The sequence below is a fragment of the Hippoglossus stenolepis genome, chromosome 4 (assembly GCF_022539355.2).
Source record: "Hippoglossus stenolepis isolate QCI-W04-F060 chromosome 4, HSTE1.2, whole genome shotgun sequence".
In the NCBI taxonomy this organism is placed as follows: domain Eukaryota; kingdom Metazoa; phylum Chordata; class Actinopteri; order Pleuronectiformes; family Pleuronectidae; genus Hippoglossus; species Hippoglossus stenolepis.
In genome coordinates, this window is record NC_061486.1 from 14,086,008 (window position 1) to 14,109,544 (window position 23,537).

The 23,537-nt window shown below is 39.3% G+C and overlaps 1 protein-coding gene across 1 annotated transcript in view; it reads right to left on the minus strand.

Annotated features, from left to right (window-relative positions):
* Positions 1-260: 260 nt before the first annotated feature.
* The window catches only part of veph1 (ventricular zone expressed PH domain-containing 1), an 85,935-nt gene continuing 62,658 nt past the window's right edge, over positions 261-23,537 (minus strand). Inside the window, exons 13-15 of the mRNA XM_047339615.1 lie at positions 11,753-11,889; positions 7,999-8,052; positions 261-7,380 (exon numbers count right to left, since the gene is read on the minus strand). Coding sequence (XP_047195571.1) covers positions 7,198-7,380; positions 7,999-8,052; positions 11,753-11,889 — 374 coding nt within the window. The 3' untranslated portion in view covers positions 261-7,197. The remainder of the gene's footprint in view (positions 7,381-7,998; positions 8,053-11,752; positions 11,890-23,537) is intronic.

Genomic DNA, 23,537 nt, shown 5'->3' on the forward strand with positions numbered 1-23,537 from the left:
TGGGTATTTCTCAGTGTGAGCGACAGATCGCTGTGGGGAAGACTCGGTGAGGCCGACTCAATAAGTGAATTGTACTGGACAAATTAGCTAAAGCTGGAATTGCGCAGAAACAATTCCCCACTTTGTTCAAATCAATTAGTCTTACTCTTGTGAAGATCCAGGAAACCATTTTTCAGTATATTCAATCATCGAATTTGTAATATTTCTTAACTCCATGAGAGCAAAATGAAATCCAGTTGTGAAAAAGACAGAGAGACTCATTGATTTCACTGTTTAAGATTTATTGTACAATTCTGTCAGCAAAAAGTGTCAGAGTCCGACATGCAAAAGGTGCAACAGGCAAATATACAATCTATAAAGATATCAGTTTAATCCTCAATAAAATACAACATTCATCTGTTTGCACTATTAATTCATAATAATATAAAAAATCAAGGGTAAGAAGAAAGGGACGACTTTAGTATTTGTCCCTCACATGACTGAAGTGTAAAAAATAAATATCAAGCATACATCCAAAATCAAATGTTATTGAGCAACACTACATCTCCTATTATTTAGTTTGATATGAATGCTCAAAAATGCTTTGAATACATTCATAAACTTTAATACTTAAGTTAATGACATTCACATACAGAATAAAGTATGTTTCCATCATCAGTTTCTGCTCGCTATATATGTACTGCACTGTAAATATAATATAATGTCATTGTGCTTTAAAGAAGTGACAGCAACAGCTCACTGTTCTCCAGTCTGAGATTAATGATATATATATAGATAGATAGATAGATAGATAGATAGATAGATAGATAGATTTTGTTTCCCTCCCTGAAGGCAGACAAAAAAAACAACTATCTGCATCTTTAACTTCACACCACGAGCGTCAGCAGATTGTTGCAACAGTAATTACATCAACAGTAAATATATTCATTTGAAGTGTAAAATGTGTTTGTGTTGGATTACCAATATTCAGATAACGTTGTAGAGTTTATTCTATGCTATGTTTTGTGTGAAAAATTACTTTGCTTTACTTTATCCCCAGAGAGAACAATGTTAACTCTAAACCCTGGAGTTCATTGATGTGATGGAAACACAAATGTATTCAGATATTAACTTTGTTCCCTGTGATGATACAAAAAGTAGAAATATAAACGTTAGTATGTGTGAAATTGGACCTCACATTCCAACAGAGCCCCACAAATGACCAATGAACCGGTGTGGAGACAAAAGTTTAGAATTCTGTTGAGTTGAATCTTATTGAATCTTCTAAGGAGCTGCTCTACATCTTGCCTGAGTTTTTGCTGAGGTGTAGAAGCACTGAAAGCGAATGGAGCCCACACTGGTGCATCAACTACAGAGCTGCCTACAAATGCACTTCATTAAGAGGAAAGTACCCTCAAACAATAGCTTTTTGGCTCGAGATGTTTGGCCCCACAGGCCTGGAAACTTGGCCACCATAGCAGCATGACAGCAGACAGTGTTCCCATTGTTACTGTGAGACAACGTTGACATTCACATGATCAGACATTCACTTCCAATAACAAAAAAAGAGGGTAAAGTCAGCTTCATGGTACATTTACAGGAGTGTGTGCCAGAGACGTTGAAGGGAGGCAGAAGATATAATGTTGCAGCAGCTACACATGTATTGTGTGTGTGTAGGCTATAGTGTAGTTATAGTATACAACCATCCCCATGTGTGAATAACAGTGTCTGATAGTGACTAATTGTCCCGACGATCTAAACCCGACTCAAGATTTAAAGCAACACTATGTAACTTTTACTGAGCAACAGCGCCCTCTGCAGCCACAGGTGGGGATTGATTCTGTTGGGCTCCGTGTTCGAGAGATTAGGTGGTTTTCATGAAGTCACTGAACTGAAACACCACCGAGTGGTGGATATCACCGTTGATCCTTCTGCTTTGACAAATACACCAAACTCTGTTTAGAATTCTTCATATTTTAAAGTTTACTTAATAAATGGAGATAAATGCTGTTTTTTAATGACCTGTCTGTCTTTTTATCTGATCTACAGCTCAGCATCACTTCAGGGGTCTGATTCTGCGACTCTCAGTCAGTTCCACACTTCTCACTGGAGATCGTACTCACTCACCAAAGTTACGTTGAGCAAGAACAGCCGTTCGGGTTGAGGAGTGGGAATTGAAGCAAAACCATTTTCCCTATTCCAAGTCAACGTACCATCAAACCAATTTCAAAGCTGATATTTTGAGGTAAAAAAGTAGCATTATGTTGTTTTAAACCAGAGGCTGTGAGGCTTGGACTTAATTTCATGTCGGATCATACGAGAGGTTTGACTCAAAAACACAAATATCAACTTCATGGTGGCGATAGAGGTAAAGTCGTCAAAGTCAGGAAGATTCATCCTCTGGGAGCAAGAAATATCAGGACGAAACTAAATCCAACCAGTGTTCGAGATGTTTGAAGCAGATTTTGGTTAATTTTGTTAAAGCATTTATTGCAGTCATGCAGGAAATCCCCCTGACTTTGGGGTTCACAGCCAGTTGTGTATGTAGGTCATTCATCCAAATAAAAGGGAAAGGAGGGACTCATGTGTCAGAGAGGCTTGATGTAAATAATATTACATTGTTAGCAGATGCAGCTCAGTTCTGAAGTGTAGGGGGGGGGGACGGGGCACAGCTAAACTTACAAACAGTGGAAACCTGACACAGTGGGAGAGGCTGTGTAATGCCTGTATGTACACAGGGTTTCAGGCGGAGCACAAAGACAATGGGCTTTTCTGTCCCGAGTTGAGGTCAAGACAACCTTAGGCAGTTTCAAAACACTCTGAACGTTCCTGCTTTTTTACATATTTAACCTAAACCAAGAGCGTTTCATTCCACACAAGGGGAGTTACGCATTCACCTGTGGGCAGAAACACCTCAGATGTGGATCCAGATAAAGATCAAAATCAGACATTGTGCGTCATAATTGATTTGCCATGGCCGACCATGAACGTTGTGTTTAACTGGGTCAAGAAACGTTTGTCTTGGGCCTCGTGGATAGTGAATAACATAAGGGACTTGTAGCTTTACACACAGGGGTAGCAAAAAGGCTGATTTGTTAAGAGTTGTACAGATGAGGGAACTCTCATTCTCCACATCCATGTCATCCGAAGAAAAAAGAAACATAAGCTTTTAAACTCTAACCTCTGTAAGAGGCCGGTTGTAAAACGACAGATCACCTTCAGTTTCTATCGAAACAAAACCCTCCAGTGGATCATCCTAAATCAATACGACTGAACTGGCCCAGTTCCTAATACCACAAGGAAACCACTCATTTACTTCAATGTTTTCTTAGAAATCTGTGGTCAAATCTCCACTATTAGGCAACAATCATGCTGACATCGCTCAACATAACACACGGAGAAAAATTGCTGCAGACGTTTCTCATTTTGGAAAGACAAAAATAGACCGGACCATATAGGACAGATTGCAAAATAACAGAAATCTGATGACTGCACAGACTCGTAAGGGGCTGGTTTCACAAGAGAAATGGGGTCAGAATATTTTTTTTTAACATGTGTTGGAAGAAACATTTCTGATCCCTCAGTAATTTAACTTGACCTCCTGGCTACTGATAGGAAATATGGTCCAAGTAAAGAAATAAAGAAAATACATGATACAAAATGCTATTTTAAAACACTGGATGTATACATCACATATTATACATGAAAGAAATAAAATGTGAATTAATCTAATATGTGCATATATTTTTTATATTGTATATGTGTTTTTTTTCTGCCTGCCCCCCTTGTGTGTTTCTCTCTAGGAGCTAACAAGCCTGATTGAGGTCCACCTGTAAACTCTGGTATTTACTGCTGATTGGCTCCCCAGACTCCCAGTTGGCCAATCAACATCCAGGGCCCTCAATATAAGGAGCACACCTGAATACCTTCTTTTTGGCTGTTGGTCTGAGACCTGTTGTGTTTTGTAAGATAATTTCAAAGTAATTTTGGTGGGGGGTTTGCGAGGGTTCTCTTTACTTTATATTCAGAAACACTACGTTACTCGGGCGGTGCTTCTCTTGTGCTGTTTGTGGTGAAGTTCTTTTTTTAGATCAGTCGCTTCAGCCTTTTGTTTGCATTTTTTGTTCGTAGTGGTGGAATCGGTTAGGCTTTGTTGTTGTTGTGTTCATTTCAGTTTATTTGACACTCAATCACTTTGTCCCTCCCTCGCCCACATGATGAGAACCTTTTGATGTATTCTGTGAGTCACAATAGTAAATAAATCACTTTGTTTCACATCTCACTCTGACTCATCTTGATTGTTATTGTCCCTTTCATTTTAACAGTGGACGCAACAACACTCCTGTTAATAGTTAAACATGTGGGAGATGCATTTAAGTACTGACTGAATTGGAAAACATCTGTAATGTGACTTGTGTTGTATGGAAACAAATTGTTCATGACAAGCCACCAAACTAGAGGCTGCATTTAAATAGCTTTAATTCACTTTGAATAAAAGGATGAGGGATGCTAACTACTCATTTTACCAACCTCATTTCATCAAGCAAAAGAAAATCCAAAGTTCTCGTTAAGAGTAAATCTCCTACTGCCTTTCTTCTATAACACTTTTACACCATAACCTTCTTAAATGTTCTGTGGACACGGTGATATCAGAGTGAGTATTCCCCCTTCAACAAACCATCCAATGGTGTTTCCTGCTGGACTCCTTTGTCCTGTTTCCTGCGAGGACGTCACTCAACTGTCCCTTGACGTTCTTCCGTCATCCTTGTTTTTAAATACTTTAATTCAATTGACTCGACTGTTGTGGCCATGAATCATGAATCCCTCCTTTTACACTGTGCTCCGTCCTGAGCCAGGTTAAACATGCTATAGTTCAGCCTTTGCTTAGAAATATCTACATCCCATCCTGCCAATGAATAATCGGCCTATATCCAAGATGCCTCTTGTGTCTGGAACAAGTTGTCGCCAAGCAGCTTATATCTGTTTTGGAAACACAGCATTTATAACCTCTTTCTGTCAGGTTGTTCATTGACTGCATTCAGCAGTTTTCTTTATGTCATTAACACTAATATGATGATGGGAAATGTTCATTACTGGTGTTACTTGACCTTCTCTTTACAGGACAGATTATTAGTCCTTCTTTATGCTGAATATATTCTATTGTATCGCTGTTTAAAACCTGATTAGAGGACCAGCATGTCCATGAATGTTTGGAGGCTATTGCATGACACACAACTGCCTTCAGTTAATATCAGACAGCGATGGTATTTAAGTCCACAAAACAAGCAAAAATACAGAGTCAAAAAGTGTTAAAGTTCAGAATAAGCCTTAAAATGTGGGTGTCATCTTTAACCAATGTCTCTGATAACCATGTCGGCTAATGCATTCATGTTTATTTCCTGTATTGCTGAATTAGGATCTGTGACCAAGACCAAGGTTGACATGGAAATGATGAACAAGAAACCCGACTCGAGGACAGATTGACAAACACCCTTGCTGCTGGTCACCAAATAGATCCCAGGTCTGATCCTCGATGGGCACAAGTCTAAAATATGTTGCTCTCCCCTTTGTGTGACAAGCCCCAGATTCTTTCAACAGGACACAGTATCACCCACAAAGTTGACAGGAATGGTAGATAGAATGATAGATGACAGCTGGAAGTCAAGTGAATAACAAAATAAATGCAAATCGGCAACATGTGCTCCTTAAAGGGACAGAACGCAGTTCAGAGATCAGATGTAAGGAGAGATATCGTCTCTACTTCGGTCTATCGTCAATATTTACCTTATAGGAGGTTAAGCACAGGAAACATGGTGAACTTAAAATGGTCGTCTCAAAACAAAAATAACTATCTATACGGCAACATTTTTGATTTTAAGCCCACAAAGTTAAATATTTGTTGTGAGATATAAAAAAACATTATTTTGCTGTTTTAGTCCTAATGATTGTGATGCTGCTTCACTTTATTAATCTTTATTTAAAGATTATTGGCAGTTGACAAATAATTAGGAGTTCATTACTGCCACCAAGTGGACTGGAGTCACTCTCATTAATTGGCTAACCCAGTCTCATTATGCTCCAATCAGGAATGCCTACTGAGTCAAATGGGACAGCTGGTGGTAAAATGCAGTATCAAGTCCAGTGTTTGGCTCAGTGTTAAATGTTTTTACAGCAGCCCATCCCCCCACCAGATAAAAGTATAGTAAACCAGCACTCTCTATTATTTGTACATATACATTAAAAGCCTATAATGCTACTCAAGGGGCCGTTTGGGGAGAACAAGCTGTGCTTGAACTTGGATGACTGTATAAAAAAAATATGATGAGCTGACATCTGTCAAAAAAGTAGAAAAACTGTTGGAAACCTAGCGTTCAGAGCTTTGTCACACAGATCATTTTTTACATTTTAGTTTTGAAACTTTGGCCAAAGTTAATATGAACATCAATGTAACATTATATATATGTATATATAAGACAGAAAATAAAAAGCATAAGAGGTCTTTTTTAAGACTACATCATTCTCTCTGTCACCCAAACACAATAAATTCCAGTATCGTATCTCCTTCCCATTGGTCCATTAGGCTCCTCTCCAGCATCTGTTCAGTCTCAGTACTGCTACAAGTCTTTATGAGGTCGGTTGAGTCTTTATTGCTTTGTTAAAGTTTGTGTAGATGCTGATTTGTTTGGTTGTTGCAGCTCACAGCAGTTCAGCAGTCTCCAGGTTCAAGCAGAGGTTGGAAGTGAATGATCCAATCTGCTGAGGATCTTCTTAACACGTCAGTCTTTAACACTTATATATATTGTAACATTCATTTATAATCACTACACAAGTCCAGTATATGTGTCTCATCATGAGAAGGTTACTAGTGTAGCAGTAAAGTATTGGGAGTCAGTATTTTAAATATGTAACAAGTTTTTCTTGAGTTTTTTAAACTGCTGGTTGAATAAATCTTATTTCTAAAAAATACTGCATTTGATTGGAGAAGAGGATGGATACCACCAGTTACACATATGAAGTTATAGTGCTACTGAAGTGCTACTAGCAGTATATATATATATATATATATATATATATGTATGTGTTGTGTAGGGTTTCCCTCCTCAGGGACAGCTCTGTTGGTCGTTTACAAGTGCTTAAAAATTGCCAAACCGCGACAGAAACACACTCCCCAGAGTATGTTTGGCTGCGTTTGACGTTGTGTCTGTCTGTGTGTTGATCTCACAGGTAGGTGGTAGCCTCTCTGTTCTCCCTCTCTCTGGCCTGAGCCACGGCCACGTTGATGCACTGCAGCCACTCCTCTGTGTGCTTCTCATCCTGAGCTTTGAGCACATATGTCTTGCTGTCGGTGAAGATCTCAAAGGCCCGTGGCAGACCTCGATCCCGACGCTTCTTGGCCACAACCTGTGGAGACAAAGACGAAAAACTTCTGATAAAGAAAGAGATGATAATGATGACAAATACCAAGAGATGCTGTTGTCTCGGTTGAGTTTCTCTCTTGTGGTACTATATCAATAAAATTGAATTAAAATACAATTGTTGACATTTGAGATTGATGCTGTCTTACTTTGCATAAAATTATTGTTGCTTTGAAACAAACCCGTTCTTAGCTTAGACTAAACAAAGATGGACGATGTGACTCCACTTCCTCCCACTATCTAGAAATAAAGCCAACAATTCCCAAATACAAACACCGCCATCTTGTTCATTAAAAAAGAATTAGCACTTGAACAAATATCGGTGTGATAAATTACCTAAAATGGCAGAAATCATCTTTGAGAAAAATGTATTTGATGTGTATTTTGACTTTTTTTGTTTGGACCAAGTCCCATCCATTAACATGGAGGAGGCAGGGTTTATGATCTACACTGCAGCCAGCCACTAGGGGTTGTTCAACATGCTTTGGTTTCAGTTTTGAGGTGTCGTCCATCTTAATATACTATTCTATGTGTTTGGGATGTGATGTGCTTGCCTCTTAAAAACCAGACATTTCTGAGAGATGATGACTTCGGAGCTTCTCACCTTGACACTTTGCACCTTGCTCAGCTCAATAGGAATATCATCCAGCTCATCCTTCTGTGCAGAGGACAGACAATGAGAGAGGTAGGAATATATACAAATGTAATGTGTTAAATTACACAAGTCTACTTTTACATCATGTATAGTTTATGGATGTTACTGGGTAATTTGAAGCCGTACAATCTGTGCTCACTGAGTTAACACCCAGGCTCAAGCAAAGAGATCTTTATAATAAAAAAAAGTGTAAAGTGTAGGGAAGAAATTCTGTAGAAGTTCTCAGTTACAAGTTAAAATTCTGCCTTCAAAATATTTCATAAAAATCATTAATTATTATCACTGATGCTTTAAGATATAAGTAGCATTTTAATGCTGTAGTTTGTGACTTAGAACACATTTTGTTTATATGATCTTATCTTTATATCTTGTATCTATCTCTTTATTATAGTTCAATAGAATGATTGAGTAATATAAAAAGAAAGTGCTCATTCAAAGTACATCAAAATGAATTGTACTTCAGTAAATGTACTTCAATTTCACCGATGGCATTTTTAATGCGTATGGAACATTATCATGTGGAACATTACAAACTAATGAAGCAAATGAAACTAACACACTGTGGATAAACCAGTCGTAAAACTAGTTTACTTCTCTCTAGATTTCATAGGGAACAATCTGTTCATAAACACATGTATTTATGCTGGTGATGTGAAGCTGATCGAATAAGTACATATAGAAATCTATCTTCAGCCAGGACACAAAGCTCTTTGTACATTTCAGACATATGAATATCTCTTGTTCTGACCTACAACTCTCACACACAGAGCTGTTTCCAGGACATTCAGACCAAACCACTTACAGGACGAACAATCAGACTTTATTGTTCTGCTGCTTCTCCAGGGCAGGAAACAAAATCCTATAACCACATAACCAGAACTATCTGCAAGACTCAAGGCGACTGACTGACCACATCCCTCAGTGACGGAGGTGGTCACTGAGAAGATCCGAACGTGAGAAGACGTGTTCAGTTCTACCTCCCGGTCGGCTGTGCTGAGGGTCTGATTCCCACCGAGCATTCATGTGAACTTTGATGCATTTTAACCTTATAGTGAAACATTTCCCCTTATGTAAAAAGTCTAGTGATGCATTGTCTCAGAAATCTGCAAATATGTTGACGCAGTTTGAGGGAAAATGTGTAGACGTGAATCCGAAGCCTTGGAGATCCTGTGGACTCAGTAACGTACTCCAGAGAACCCAGAGTATCAGTGTATTAGAGTCTGTATTGATTGAGACAGAAAAATTATTTGTCTTTGAATGCATTTATAATTATATTATTTTATAATAAAGGGGAGTTGTAAGATTTAAGTTTTGAGATTATTGGTATTGACACTCACCACAGTTCACCAGTATTTGGCTGCTGAATAGAAACATTTTATGCCAAGGAGGTTATGTTTTCATTGATAGTTTGTATGTCGGCAGGATTACTGAAAAACCACTGAACCGAAATCCATGAACTTCTGAGAACGGATCCACATGACCCTCGCAAGAATCCATTACATTTTCCAGATAAACGGGCAGATGCAGGATTTAGTTTTCACTTGCTTTAACATGGCAAGACACAGGGCACTGGCCTCGGCGGTGTTGTGCACCAACACCCTTCTTGTTGTTTTTATGATGTTTGCTACAGATGAGATTAAAACTGCACAACCTGCCAAATGTATAAGCTTCCTAGAGCAAGTGAAACGAGTCAGTGATGAGCATTTAAACAATACCTTTCACTGATGAAAATAAAACAATATAGATTTACTTTTAATACATTGCCTCCCATAGGAAAGATCAAAGTGCCTAAACTGTGAAAAAGTGAAACTAATGCCTGGAGAGAAGGAAAAAGACGTTTGGCAGATTTAAGCAGCAAAAATAGCAAAGAAATCCGACTTTAATTAACCACAGAAAAACAAACTACAGGGAACTAGATGTCGAAATATCCCAGTATTAAGAAATAGACACACTGAATCATTTACTCTCAAGTTTCATTTACGAAAGTCCTATATTCTTGAAATACTTTCACATTATATCCTATAATTGATTCAAAATGTGTTGAATTTAGCAACATTTACCAACTTTAATAAAGATAGGAGTTCTTTCTTTATAAATTGATGAACCCATCCGTCACTTTTCTTTTCTCATCTGGGTCCAGACATGTGTAGATTAAAGAAAATTGTTTTCTTGGCATAGACGTATAGTGAAAGGAGGACACCCCCCCTGTAGGACCCCCTGACGTTTCTGCGTGTCTTTGTGGTTGTGGTCTGACGTTTGCAGTCTTTTAACTTTTAATAGTGGGGCTTGTTGTTTGTTTTCCATTACTCTTCGAGCGGGGACGACCGTGAGAAAGGTACTGAATGCAATTCTCTTTGGTGATATACAGGGTCTCTAATACAAGTCTTAAATTCACTTCGGGAACAAATCGACTCCCCAAATCGAAGCGGAGGCCTGGATGCAGTTTGGCACCGCTGTCTGTCTGGGCCCAATTAGAGAGAACATGCAGAGTTCTGAGGAGGGCACAGTGTGGCTCAGCAAGCAATCAGATATATATGCATTCTTCTCTGGAACATATTTTATCTAGTGCTAAATCAATGCTCATGTGAAATACTCCGAGTGAGATGCACGTCTCTGCTCTGTGTGGACTCTGGGAATGTTTCAAACCTCCATCATCCGATACAGAGGAAACGACACATTTTATAGATGTTAATCTCACTCGTCAGTTGGGAAAAGGGTCTTTCACAACCTACCATCCACCTCCAGAACGCTGGCAACACACAAACTGAGCTGCGAGAACAAAGAGGCTAAACCTTTCCAAAATGAGGCTGCTGTAAAAAAAAAAGAAAAAAAGGAGAGGAAACGATTACCATTTGGATGAGAGCACAAAGACTATTGTTTCCAGTTTCCAGAGGGAGCTCAACTCTAATCAACCACCACTGGAGAACATTTCCCTGTTCCAGATATTCTTCTGTGATAACCCTCTAGTTTTTGGGAGCTGATCGAATTAACAAGACACTGAACGGAACATTATTTTAATCATAGATAATTGGCTCACTCTTGTAGACGACTGCTGTAAACTCTGGACGTGCGGTAAATTTCCACATCCGTCCAATTTTCGTGTCCGAATTTTTTTCCTTTTATCAGCTTGTTAAAGTAAAACTTGACCTGATCTCAAGAGCAAACGTTTTCAGACGTCTGACCACCGGTGTATATTCGATCCTGCTGTTTTCGCTCTCCGGTTTTCGATGAACCAAACGCCCCCTTTCTGCTCGATAAATCTCTGCTCGGAGACCTCAGCCTCTGTTCAACCTGAGAGTGGAAGTGTGTTGTATCAAACTGGAAGAGGAGAGTATTCAGTCTCTCTATCGCTCACACGTACTGCAAGAGGCAGATCCTCCGTCTGGGTTTGCTACTTGTGCGTAATTGTATCTGCTTTGAGTTACACAGAGTGAGAGTGACTCATGTTGTTGCTGCGTCATTGCTCTGGCCCTGTGAGTGCTAATTCGTAACAACCAGATTTACCGGACGCTACTGAGGGAGAGTTGAGCTTATCAGGACGTGGGATTTCCACAGTTTCATACAGAATGTCATCACGTTTCAAATGACAGCCAAGATTAAGACATTACTGAGGATTTTATAAGCGAGAAGCCGGGGACGCTGTGCGTGTGTGTCTGTGTGTGAGTAGGTGTGTGTGGTGGCTTCTCTCTCATTGGCTACTTACTGACTTGCCTCTGCGGAAGAGGAGCTGGTTCCCTGCCAGGGTGAAGTAGCGGGTTTTCCAGCGCTTGATGAACTTCCAGCGGACCTGCTTCTCCTTCAGCTTCCCCTCGATCAGAGGCTGTCCCTCCTGGTTCACCACTGAAGGGCCACACAAACACAAGAGCAACAGATAGAGAGTCAGTTTGCCTTATTTAAGCTCTATTACATGAAAGCTGCTCATCAGAGGATCAATGTGAAAGATCTGTTACTGTGATACTTTACATGTTCATGAGCTATCCAGAGCCAAGTTAACAAAAAGAATAAAAAAGAGGATTTTATTGATGAAATAAGTTATATGTCTAACTGAGCAACCGACCAATTTGTCACTATGATCATTCCTCCATCTCCAGCAGGTTTCAAGCCTCTGTAGGTGGATTTCCATGCAGTTAGGCCGACAACATAAGTGTGATAAGACTCTCTACATGTACACAATATATGTTTTTCTGTTAGTTAGCAGGATCAGACAAAAACTGGTTGAAGGATCTGGTATAGTTCAGGGAAGAACTCCTTAAATTCTGGATCCGGATTTAAAAAATCTCTTTAAAATTGAATTTTTCAATATTTTTCTTGATTTCTCAAAAACGTATTCATGGATCTACATTAGTAATATAGCTAGTTATATATATATATATATATATATATATTCAATATATATAGTAATTGTGCAATTTGTCAACATATACTCTTGTAAATGTATTGCATGGGGTTTAATGTGACTAAACATTCTGTCACATGTGCAGTGGGAGTCTTTGTCAAGGAAAACAATCTGTCGTATTACTAAAATAAAATAATAAAATTTGTGGAGCTCTCTCCAAATAAACTAAAATTAACTTTAAATGACACAACATCTAAAGAATGTCTCTGCTGCTCTGACACTTCCATCACTGACTTACTGTAAAACCAGCCACTTAAGAATTCCCGTAATGCTGTTGTGTAACTGTTCTGTTCACTATTTATGGAGTGTGGACTGGTCTATGTGTCTGGGTGTGTGTGTGTGTGTCTGTGTGTGTGTGTGTGTGTGTGTGTGTGTGTGTGTGTGTGTGTGTGTGTGTGTGTGTGTGTGTAATGACGATGGTGATATGCAAAAATATAAATGACAACAAATTAAATCAATCAAGTGAAATTTTAAAGCAATCAGACTAATTTTCCATCGACATAGGAATGAGTTATTTCTGCGTGTGACTGTGTGACTCTTACAGTTTCAGAGTGTGTGTGACTCTTACACTTTCAGAGTGTGTGTGACTCTTACAGTTTCAGAGTGTTTGTGACTCTTACAGTTTCAGAGTGTGTGTGACTCTTACAGTTTCAGAGTGTTTGTGACTCACTTTACAGTTTCAGAGTGTGTGTGACTCTTACAGTTTCAGAGTGTGTGTGACTCTTACAGTTTCAGAGTGTGTGTGACTCTTACAATTTCAGAGTGTGTGTGACTCTTACAGTTTCAGAGTGTGTGTGACTCTTACACTTTCAGAGTGTGTGTGCTCCCCAGGACAAATGCTGACCACCAAACAGAGTGGCTCATTGTATCCGTGCCAATGACTAAAACAGTGGAGAGGTTAGTGCATGTGATAAGAGTGTGTGTGCATGTGTGGGCACGTAGTGAAGTATGATTCACAGAGGTGACTGATGCCAAACTAGACAAACCATTAAAGGTCATCACAACCCCTGGAGGGCAGAGGAACCACTAATGCTTTTCTGTTTCACATCATTACTTCCACTATCTTTTCTCCCATGTCTGTCTTTCTGTTGGTTTATTTGTAATCAGGAGTATGTAAAAAAAAACAACTACTAAACTGGTTTCCACCAAACTTGGTGGAGGGATGGGGCCTGAAAGACCGGAAAGAATCCAATTACATTTTGGTGCAGATGCAGACTCATCATAAATTTACTTAATTTTTTCATTGTAAGAACATAATCATGTGCAGCATGTTGTTTGGCCTTGGTGGAGGTGAGCACTCTTTATATCGGACAGATGGTCAAATGACATTTTGAAGCATTAGGGAGTTCTTTCAGGTTTTGTCCAGGATTTTGTTGTTGTTGTTTGTTTTCGTTTTTTTTCCCAAATTTATCTGAATTATTCAAGGATTTTCATGGTATTTTTTTTTTTCCAGGCATTTGTTGCAAAAACATTTGCAGAAATTTTGTGGGATATTTGTGAAATATGACCAAGATCCATGAATTATTCCCTCGGAAAACTGTGACGATGTTCTTGGATCCTGCTTACAACCAAACAAACAAACAAACCCATGAAAAAGGGCTAAAACAACCTCCTTGTCCTAGATTTATATCACTACAGGTTATGTCCGCCCAAGTCATGCTTAAATTTATGGATGTGACCTGGTGAGTGTACAGTGCAGCAATGTTTGTATGTTTTCTATTTATGCAGATGATTCACCCTGATACCAACCATCTGACTAAAACATTCCCATTCTTTGCAAACAACCACACAACACTCAGACTTCCTGTCGGCCTGTTTACAGAGAAACACAGCTCATTTACAGCTGGTACGCACGCCCGCTCCTATTGGCTGCCAGCTCGTATGCGTCATCTAACAAATATTTCCGTTTTTTTTTTTGGTGCAGAAATAAACTTGTCCAGTGCATAACTCACAGCGCTGCGTGCCGTCACTCTGCTTTGATGTAGACACCTGGAAAATGACCCCCTGGATTTGTTGTCAGCCTGAGGCAAGTGATAAAGTTCACACCCTCTGGTCCAAGACACACTGACGTCAAACAATCAGACAAGGTTGCAAAACATGCATAGTCCAAACAAATATTGAGGATGTCCGAGCGAGCAAACAAAACACAAAAGGCATGTGTCCGATACCCTGCAGGTGAAATCAGGAGAGCTGTGTTAGGTCACATCCTATTCTCAGCTTTCACGCTTTTATTAACTGCTGTCAACATGGGGTCACATGACCTAGGAGTCACGTTATTCCCTAAAGCTAAATTACATTTTATGACCAACTAATAAAGTTCGATTCCGCAGAGTCCACTGACTTTTTCTTGCCACTATGCAATTGGTGCTTCATGGGGGGCTGTGGCTCAGAGGGAAGAGCGGGCACTGACCAGATGGATGGTTGGTTTGATCCCCGGCAGCCCCAGTCCACATCCTGAAGTGACAATGAACCAAGAATTGCTCCAGAGGGGTGTGCCAGTGGTGTGTGTGGATGGGTGAATGCAACTGTAAAGTGCTTAAAGTGGTTGATAAGACTAGAACACCAGTCCATTTACCATATAATATAATAATAAACTTTATTTATATAGCGCTTTTTTTAACAGTGGAACCGGAGCAGAGAACATTTTATGATTTAAAAGATAAAACCATATGATTAATCAATAGGATTAGTCAGTGTAACTAAGAGCAAACATTTATAAAAGTTTTTACAAAAAGGCAATTAATTGTTACCTGAACAATCAAAGAACTTGAACTGTGGATGCGTCTGTCTTGTGAATGTCGGTCAAAGAAGCTTTGCCGTCACTTGATTTGTAGTTTGTTAATATTGTGGGAGTAACAGGATTTCATGACTGAGACAGGAGTCAAAACCCAACACATTAGCACAAGCAGCTGTACCTAGAAACAAGCCACATTTCAGCCTCAGGTTCAAATCACACTTCATGTTTATTTTTGGTTTTTATAACATGAGTGTGTGCATGAGGTGGTGAGTGTTTTTGGCTGGAGGATAACCGCAGCGAGACGAGGTGTGAGGAGGATGTGGAGAAATGAGTGCTGAAAGAAAACAGTGGGTGTGAACCAGCTGACCCTTGTTAAATATCAATTTTAGGAAAAAAATGTGGGTGGAAACAAGTGCCTCCTGTGTTAAATGTCAAGTTCCCCCCATTTGAGTGACAGTATTTCATGAGTGGCAAAAATGCAGAGTCATTACCAATAGGAAACATGTAACATGTCGAGTTTTGCAAAAACATTTAAAGCAAAGCAGATAACTTTTGGTTGGCTTGGTTTGACGGTAAAGAGAGAACACACACACACACACACACACACACACACACACACACACACACACACACACACACACACACACACACACACACACACACACACACACACACCTACCTACTGTATGTGTTACTGCTGTTTACGGATAGTTAATTTGTTCACTGGTAGGTCTGAGGATATTATGTCAGTAATGCTAAATTCACACAATGTCGGCAGAATGAAAGAAAGAGGAAAACACTGGTTATGTTGACTAACTCGTGTTTAATACTTATTATAACCTGGTAGTAAATAGAAGTCGGTTCAACTTATATCTCTTTTACACCAAAATGAGTAAGTAAGTGCAAGTTTTAGTCTGAGGTTTATCTGAGCCTGATGGTGAGTTCCTTTTGATCTAAGAAGTCACACTGGAAAACCGGTTCATTGAAAATGTCTCTGTATAAAAAGATGGAGGACATGACAGCTCCCCAAAAGTGAAGCCAAATCATCTGGATCGCCCCCTTGAGGCTGGCTGCATTATAAACCCTGTCTTCTCCATGTTGGTGAATGGGACATCGACGATAAACTACAAAGGTCATGAGTACAATTTTTCTCAAAGATGGTTTAAGAGCTCATATTTATGGTAAATTGGGTTTTAATTAGTCATTTAATGCTTCAAAAACTGGGTGAAACATGATTGGCAGCTGAGACTGACTCACGATTGGTTGAGCATGTGTATGGGCAGGACCTTAATACCACCCACCACAATCATCACTGCGCAGAATGGCTCAAATTGATGTCAAAATGCAAGATGGCTGCTTCCATATCTGCCAAATTGTGGCTCACATTGATGTACAACAGGAGGAGGTGAAGACATCTCGTCCATCTATATACAGTCCATGGTTATTACAGTTTCAACCATACAAAGTGAAGGTGCCATAATATAGAGCTGATGTGACACCAGAAGCTTCCAAATTTTAAGATTGGAAAAGCTCATTTAAACCACATAAACATTTGTAAAGTCTATTTGTATTGTTGTTACTACAGTAATAACTCAAAATGCAGCCTGCACAGCCTGATCGCTTCAAATGTAAGACAGGACTTTTCTGAAAAACAACATAATATAACTTTTCTTTTAATATTTCTTGTTGTTGGCCTGCAATGAACAACATTTAGTTTAATCTTGTAGCAGTTAGCTCATACATGCCTGTAAAAACCGGACAGAAATGTAGAAATATTTTAACTAGTACAAATGTTTAATTGTTTAACTTTTGAATCCACACAGATTAACTGCTGCACTGGACCTGAGATTTCTTGGAATATAGAAAATAAAGTCTGGGGCAAGTTAAATTTTTTCAGAAAAAACTATGAAAGAAATGTAGACAATATTCAGACTAGAATCAAATATACTACAAGAAAACAACAGAAAAAGATCTAGTCATAACAACCAATGACAAAAGTCATAAAAAAGTAGGCTATAAAACCTCTTAATCTGAGGTTAATCCAGTCCTTCCATGTTCACGTGAACATAATGGTTCTGTATTCATCTAAGGATGTGCACTGTTAAGATGTGAATGGGTGATGAGATGTAAGATGGAAGGTTTGTCATTAGATAATAAAATGAATATCCACCCTTGTCAATAACAGGGTATTAACTAACTAACATATGTAACAGCCCCCATGATAAATGCGTTCTAAATTATTTCAGCAAAATTCTCTATAACCCTTAAAATCTCTACCTGCACTCATGACACTTGCTTCAACTCTGGTCCTGTGTGATGAATTTATCTCTGTCCCAAGGGAATCTACTGAATTTGCAGCATAATTGCTTGAGGTGAGAATTTATGTCCAGTGTGTCTACAGTGATTTATGGAGGAATGATGGAGAGTCCTGCTTTGGCTTCTCCATCTTCTTTCCCGACAGAGGATCTCTCTTCCTGACACAAGTGAACGTGTGCACAAAATACACAAGAAAGTAGAGGCGCACGAAAATTAGGTTTCATAAGCATGTTTTAAAAAAGAACGTTTTTGGACGCCAAATGTCCAGAATTCCCTTGGTTATGGTTTTTCATGGTGATGAATGGTGCACGTTTTAGTGAAAACACTCAACAAGGCCAGACACACTGAGCGAGAATGACATATGATGACCGAGGGAACGTGTCAAACCCGTGTACCTTATTCTGGCACGTCCGCACACACACAAAAGCACACACACACACGCACACACACACACAAAACTCTGCTCAATACCACTCACTTCAAAAGCATTCCAGTAGTTAAACTCAACAGTATATCATAAAGCATCATGGAGTTGCAGTAACCACTGACTCCACTTTGGCCTTCACAATGGAAAACACTTCACCTTTCTCTCGTTTCTCCTTTACCATTAAATACATTAGAGCAGCTTGTGTGTGTGTGCATGTGCGTCTGTGTGTGGGATGCACAGCAAGCTGCTCAGGCAAAGTCAGCAAGTTTTTGACAATAGCGAGGCAATATAAAGCATGATAAAGTAAAACTCTGGCAGCTAATGTGAACAGCAGTATATATATATATATATATATATATATACATACATACATTAGTTGTCGTGTGCTGCTTTTACTGGTTGATAAATACCCATGACCCATTTGAATTTGGCAGCAGTTTCTGTCCAATATTTGATGAAATGGAAGCAGGTTGTGTTGTATAATGACTCGTCAGACCTGCAGGATGTCTACAGCGCTCTGTCAGGGCTGGAGACAAACTATCTCTCTGCTAGAGGAGAGAAACACTCTGGACTATTCGTATTGCTTTAAACTAATCACAATTGTCTTGTGTACAAACAACAAACAAAAACAATGTAGGTTTGGTAAAGTGATAACTGTCATTAAAATGGCTGATTCACTGCCAACACATAAAAACAAAACAGAAAAAGACACAACTGCCATCTCCAGCATATAGGCTGTCAATTGGTTATTGTTGTGGGGATTGTATAACAGTAACAGGCTGATTCCTATGGCAGGTTTATACATACAGTCAACATCCGGGGAGTCAGACTACACACTCACTAACCTCGAGTGTAAACGTGCTGTGTCTTTTTCTTTGTCTAAACTGAGAATAACTTTCCTGTATATTTGAATTTGCTCAGATGAAAACTTTGTACTAAAAAGTAGAAATCATGTCATTCTTTTTGTGTTGCTCCCACTTGTTGGGTCACACTATAAACACAGGCTACAACCCTGCAGTGTGTGTTAACATTATATTTGATTCTGTGAGCATAAAGTGAATCCATGTAGCTCTGACAGGGGATTTTCTCCTTTGTTTTTCTCTCTCCCTTGTGTCTGTGTTTGTGTGTTTTATGGGCGTGGCTTCTCTCTCTGCTGAGCTGCACTCCAGTGGCCTCACCTGTATCTCATCCACCTCATCGACACCAGTACTTAAACCCCGGACCCGGCTGTCACTCTTTCCGCTGGATTGTTCCGTCCACTCAGTGCTACAGTTGCTCTCTGGCTCAGTCTGAGAATTTGCTTCCTGAAACCTTTGATCTTGCTTGTTTTTGCTTCGCTTACCTGCTTCTGTAACCTGTGCTTTTTCTCATCTGCTCTGCTCACCTCTTGTTGGAAAATAAATCCTAAATCACTAAAAACTGAGTTGTGAGTCTGCGTTGGGGTCCAGCTCTTTGCTATATCATAACAAATTTATGGCAGACACTTTTTAAAATTCTCAATCATATATAACCAAATGATGTTCTTGATGACAAATGATGAATGTGACTCATGTTTGTAACTTTCAAAATGTAAATCTCGTACCCAGTAGTAGTAATAGATTCAGTACATTTAGTCTGAGGTTTAGTCTGGTTCATGAGAGAGAGAGAGAGAGAGAGAGAGAGAGAGAGAGAGAGAGAGAGAGAGAGAGAGAGAGACTCTCAATATCTATATTTTACTTGCTCAGATACTGTATGATAAGATGAGTTTTTGGTAAAAAGGGAGAAGTAAACCTTTACATTTATAGAAAGACACGCAGAAGGAACATCTGAGGCCACAAGGATACAAATGCTTTGGTAAACACATGAATCCACAAGCACACACACACACACACACACACACACGACACAATCGCAGTGGGACAGTCATTTTCCCCCTCTAAATCCTCCTGTGGTGAAGTGAGACTGGTGTGAATACGAGAGGTAATCATCCGGTTTCCTCTCCCTCACTGATTACACTGGAACAATGGCTCTAATTTGGCTGCTGCACTGTTGGATTGGGCTCACTGGTGTGTGTGTGTGTGTGTGTGTGTGTGTGTGTGTTTACTTCTCTGTGTGTGATTGTTTGTGTGTTTGAAGACATGGATGACGAGACAATGACAAAGAGGAAAGAGAAAATGAAAAGCTGTGAACCTAATTTAATGACAGCTTCCTTCTAAATGAACCGTACGAAGATCACTCAGCACATCATCTGACGTCCTGAGTTCTGATTACTGAAAAGTGAACTAAACTGTGCTGTGTTATTTTGTTATATTATTAAGTGAGCTCAAACCTTTAAAGAGGTGTTCAGTAAGTTACATGTTTTCCAGATATTTTACTGTTTAAAACGTTGTAAACTTCTGGATGTCGGATGGTGTGATATCGAGGGGAAGCTGCAGTGTTGTCCTCAGTGGAAACTTTCGGTTGATTTTTACTTTCTAACCACACGGAGCTTGTTAAACAGCTTGTTAAACACTGTAACATGATGTTTTATAATGATACATTTTATTGTAATAATAAATCAAATGTGTAATTTAATATGAACACATGGTTTTCACGAGTTGAAGTTACTGTGATGAGAAGATCCAGTGCTACCAGGACTATCCAATCAGGAAACATTTTTTAATACAAGCAGAAAATACTACAATATTCTTACAGGAGTGAGGCATAATCTTACTTTTAGATTTCGTCTAATGCTGCAGTTTAACAAAACACCAATAAAAACAGTGAGTTCCTCCAAACAGGACAAAAAAATTCACCAGACTCTTAACTGTTCCTACGTTACACCAGTTTAGTTTTAATGTAACCGTGTCAGGTTAGAACTGGGACCATGTAAATGTGATGCTGAGAAATGGATTGTGCCACAATAATAACACACTATATACATTTACAAATACACATTGTACAGTGCAAAAAATAGTCTCTACATTCATACTTGATGATCATTAATGAGTGATTATTTAGTTCCCTTTTTGAGTGGGTTTTACTCAACAACTGGTCCCTGATTTTTTTTGGTTTCTTTTGCATGTGAACGAGAATGCAAATGCAAATACAGAGAAAGGCACCAACAAGAGGTGGGAAAATGGCAGGTTTAAGAAAAAAGAAATGTGTTGAAGAGGATAAAAATGTATTCTCTCACCCAATGTCAGCTGGGATTGGCTCCAGCCTCCCTGTCATGCTTAGAGGATAAACGTGTTTGCAAGGCCAAGAAATGTGTTTTAGTGAGAGATTATAAATATAAATGTGTTTCCAGGAAAACTAAGTTGAATCTATATAAAGTATCACAGTCCATGTGTTATTATTTCTATGTTGTATCGCTTGACAATAAAGATCGCACATTACATTATGTATGTTAGGATTTTCTTTTATAAAAAAGTAAAATAGCCTGGCGTTGGCAGGCAATTCACAAATGTTCCCCAAACTTCTTGATTTCCAATGGGGGCCATCAACAGTCACCGAGCAGAACAACAACCAATCATAACAATGAAACGTGTGATGAAACGCAGGGTAACGCAAAATTTGTTTTGTTGTTTTTCTTCAGCGAAATGATTCAGTGGCTCCCCTTTGTTATTCATCGAGTCAAACCCAACTCATTTTAGATGAATGGTGTGATCGGCCCGACCGGTTTCAGAACAGACGTAAATCAGTGTGAATCAGAGCGGGGGGGGCAGAGTGAAAACAAATGGTCTGGTTTCCAGGCCAGAAATAAAAGTCCTTGTTTTCTTAAGCTGTCCAAATGTTACACCAAATGTTAGCACATGATCTTTAGTTAAAACCTGTGTGATGTGGTAATTCTCCATACAGGGTATATAAACAGAAATAAACATACACCCACATGCACACAGTAAACTTTAACTGCCTCCCATCCGCCTGTTTCCCGTCCTGTGCAAACGATTTCCTGCCTCTGGTTGTAACATATAGAAATACCTGCTGGGATCTTATTGGCGGCCATCAAACAAAAACGTGCTCCTGTACGGGAGAAAGGTTCCAACTACTTATTAGTGATACCTGACTTTATTTTCCCTTTCCCCAAAGCCGCAGTCCCTCTCATCTTTTCCTTTTCTCCCCCCCTCCTCCTCTCCGTCCATATTTCCTCAGCAGAACACATGTGCCACAAACTGGGCTCCTCTTAAATAACTAATAACTGCTTCCATGTGAGACTGACAGAAAGATGACCATAGATTTAAAGCCTGTTTCTCTACTGTTTGCTCTCTGTAAGGCTGGAACTGTCTCTCACTGATTTACAGTAAAGACTAATTTACTGTCTCATATCTCACCTACACACATTTGTCATTTGTGTGGCGTCAGAGTGGAGCAACAATAGAGAAGAGATGAGCAGCAGAGGAGAGATGCTTGAATAAAACATGAATAGAAGCCTGAGCAAGAAACTTTGAAAGACTGTATAAAGATGAACGATGCATCTTTACTCACTCCCCCTTTCCAGAAATAAGGCAAAAATACATCCTGGATACTAATGCTGCCATTTTGCACTATGACATCATTTGGAGTTTGCCCAATAGAGGATGGAGCTGAGGTGTCAAGGAAGACAAGTCCTCATAATGTCACTGTGTAAAAAACATGAGTAATATTATTAAAAGATTTGGACACTTTCCCTTGAGTGACTTCATCAGGACAGGCTGCTCATCAAAGAGGGTCACTGGTCCAAAGTAAACTCATCATTACTGAGTCACGATGGCAGCGACGGACTGATTACACTGGCTCTTCATACTCATACACTCTAGAGACTGAATGAGAGCTGATCATTGCCCCATTTCCCTGCACTGTTCTGGGAAAAGATTATTTGCCTTGAAGGTATTTTGAGTGAAAACATCTCATGGAGCTCTGCAGCAGTTTCTTACATCAGACCCCAGAGAAACACAAGGCAGCAAAGGGCTACAAGAGCAAATCCACAGTGGAATGCGGTCTGTTATTTAAAGTGTGTAATTTGATGGTTTTTAATACGTGAGGGTGCAAGTTGTTTTTAAACGTGGAGGGCGTCAGTTTAAAAGATAATAACAGCTCATCCCTCCATTCCTTCCATCCTCTCTTCCTGTCTTGATTTCATGTTGAGTTTCCTCTCTACATCTTGGTTTTATTATCTTTAGGTCATGAATATATTTGATATATTGATATACTATACAGGCACTGACTCAACACCTCTACTTCATACTTCTCCACAATGTCATCACACCTTAATGCTTCTGCTCAACTCTGCTCTTGCTTTGCTTGTGTCTTCGTGTTAAAGGTCCAGTGTGTAAGATTTAGGTGAAAGGGATCTATTGGCAGAAATTGAATATAAAGTACTCTTAGTGATGTGTGTGTGAATCATGTAAATTGCACAAATTGTTGTTTTCTTTACCCTAGAATGAGCCTTTTATATTTAAATACTTAATATTTACATCAGGAGCGGGTCCTCTCTACGGAGGCTGCCATGTTTTTTTTTACAGTAGCCCAGACTGGACAAACTAAACACCTTTTGAATGTTTATGAAAACTGACGGCTGCCACAGGTTCTCTTTCATGTAACATGCAACTTCACCACTAGATGTCACTAAATCCTACACACTAAACCTTAAATACATGTATTTTTAAAGCTTA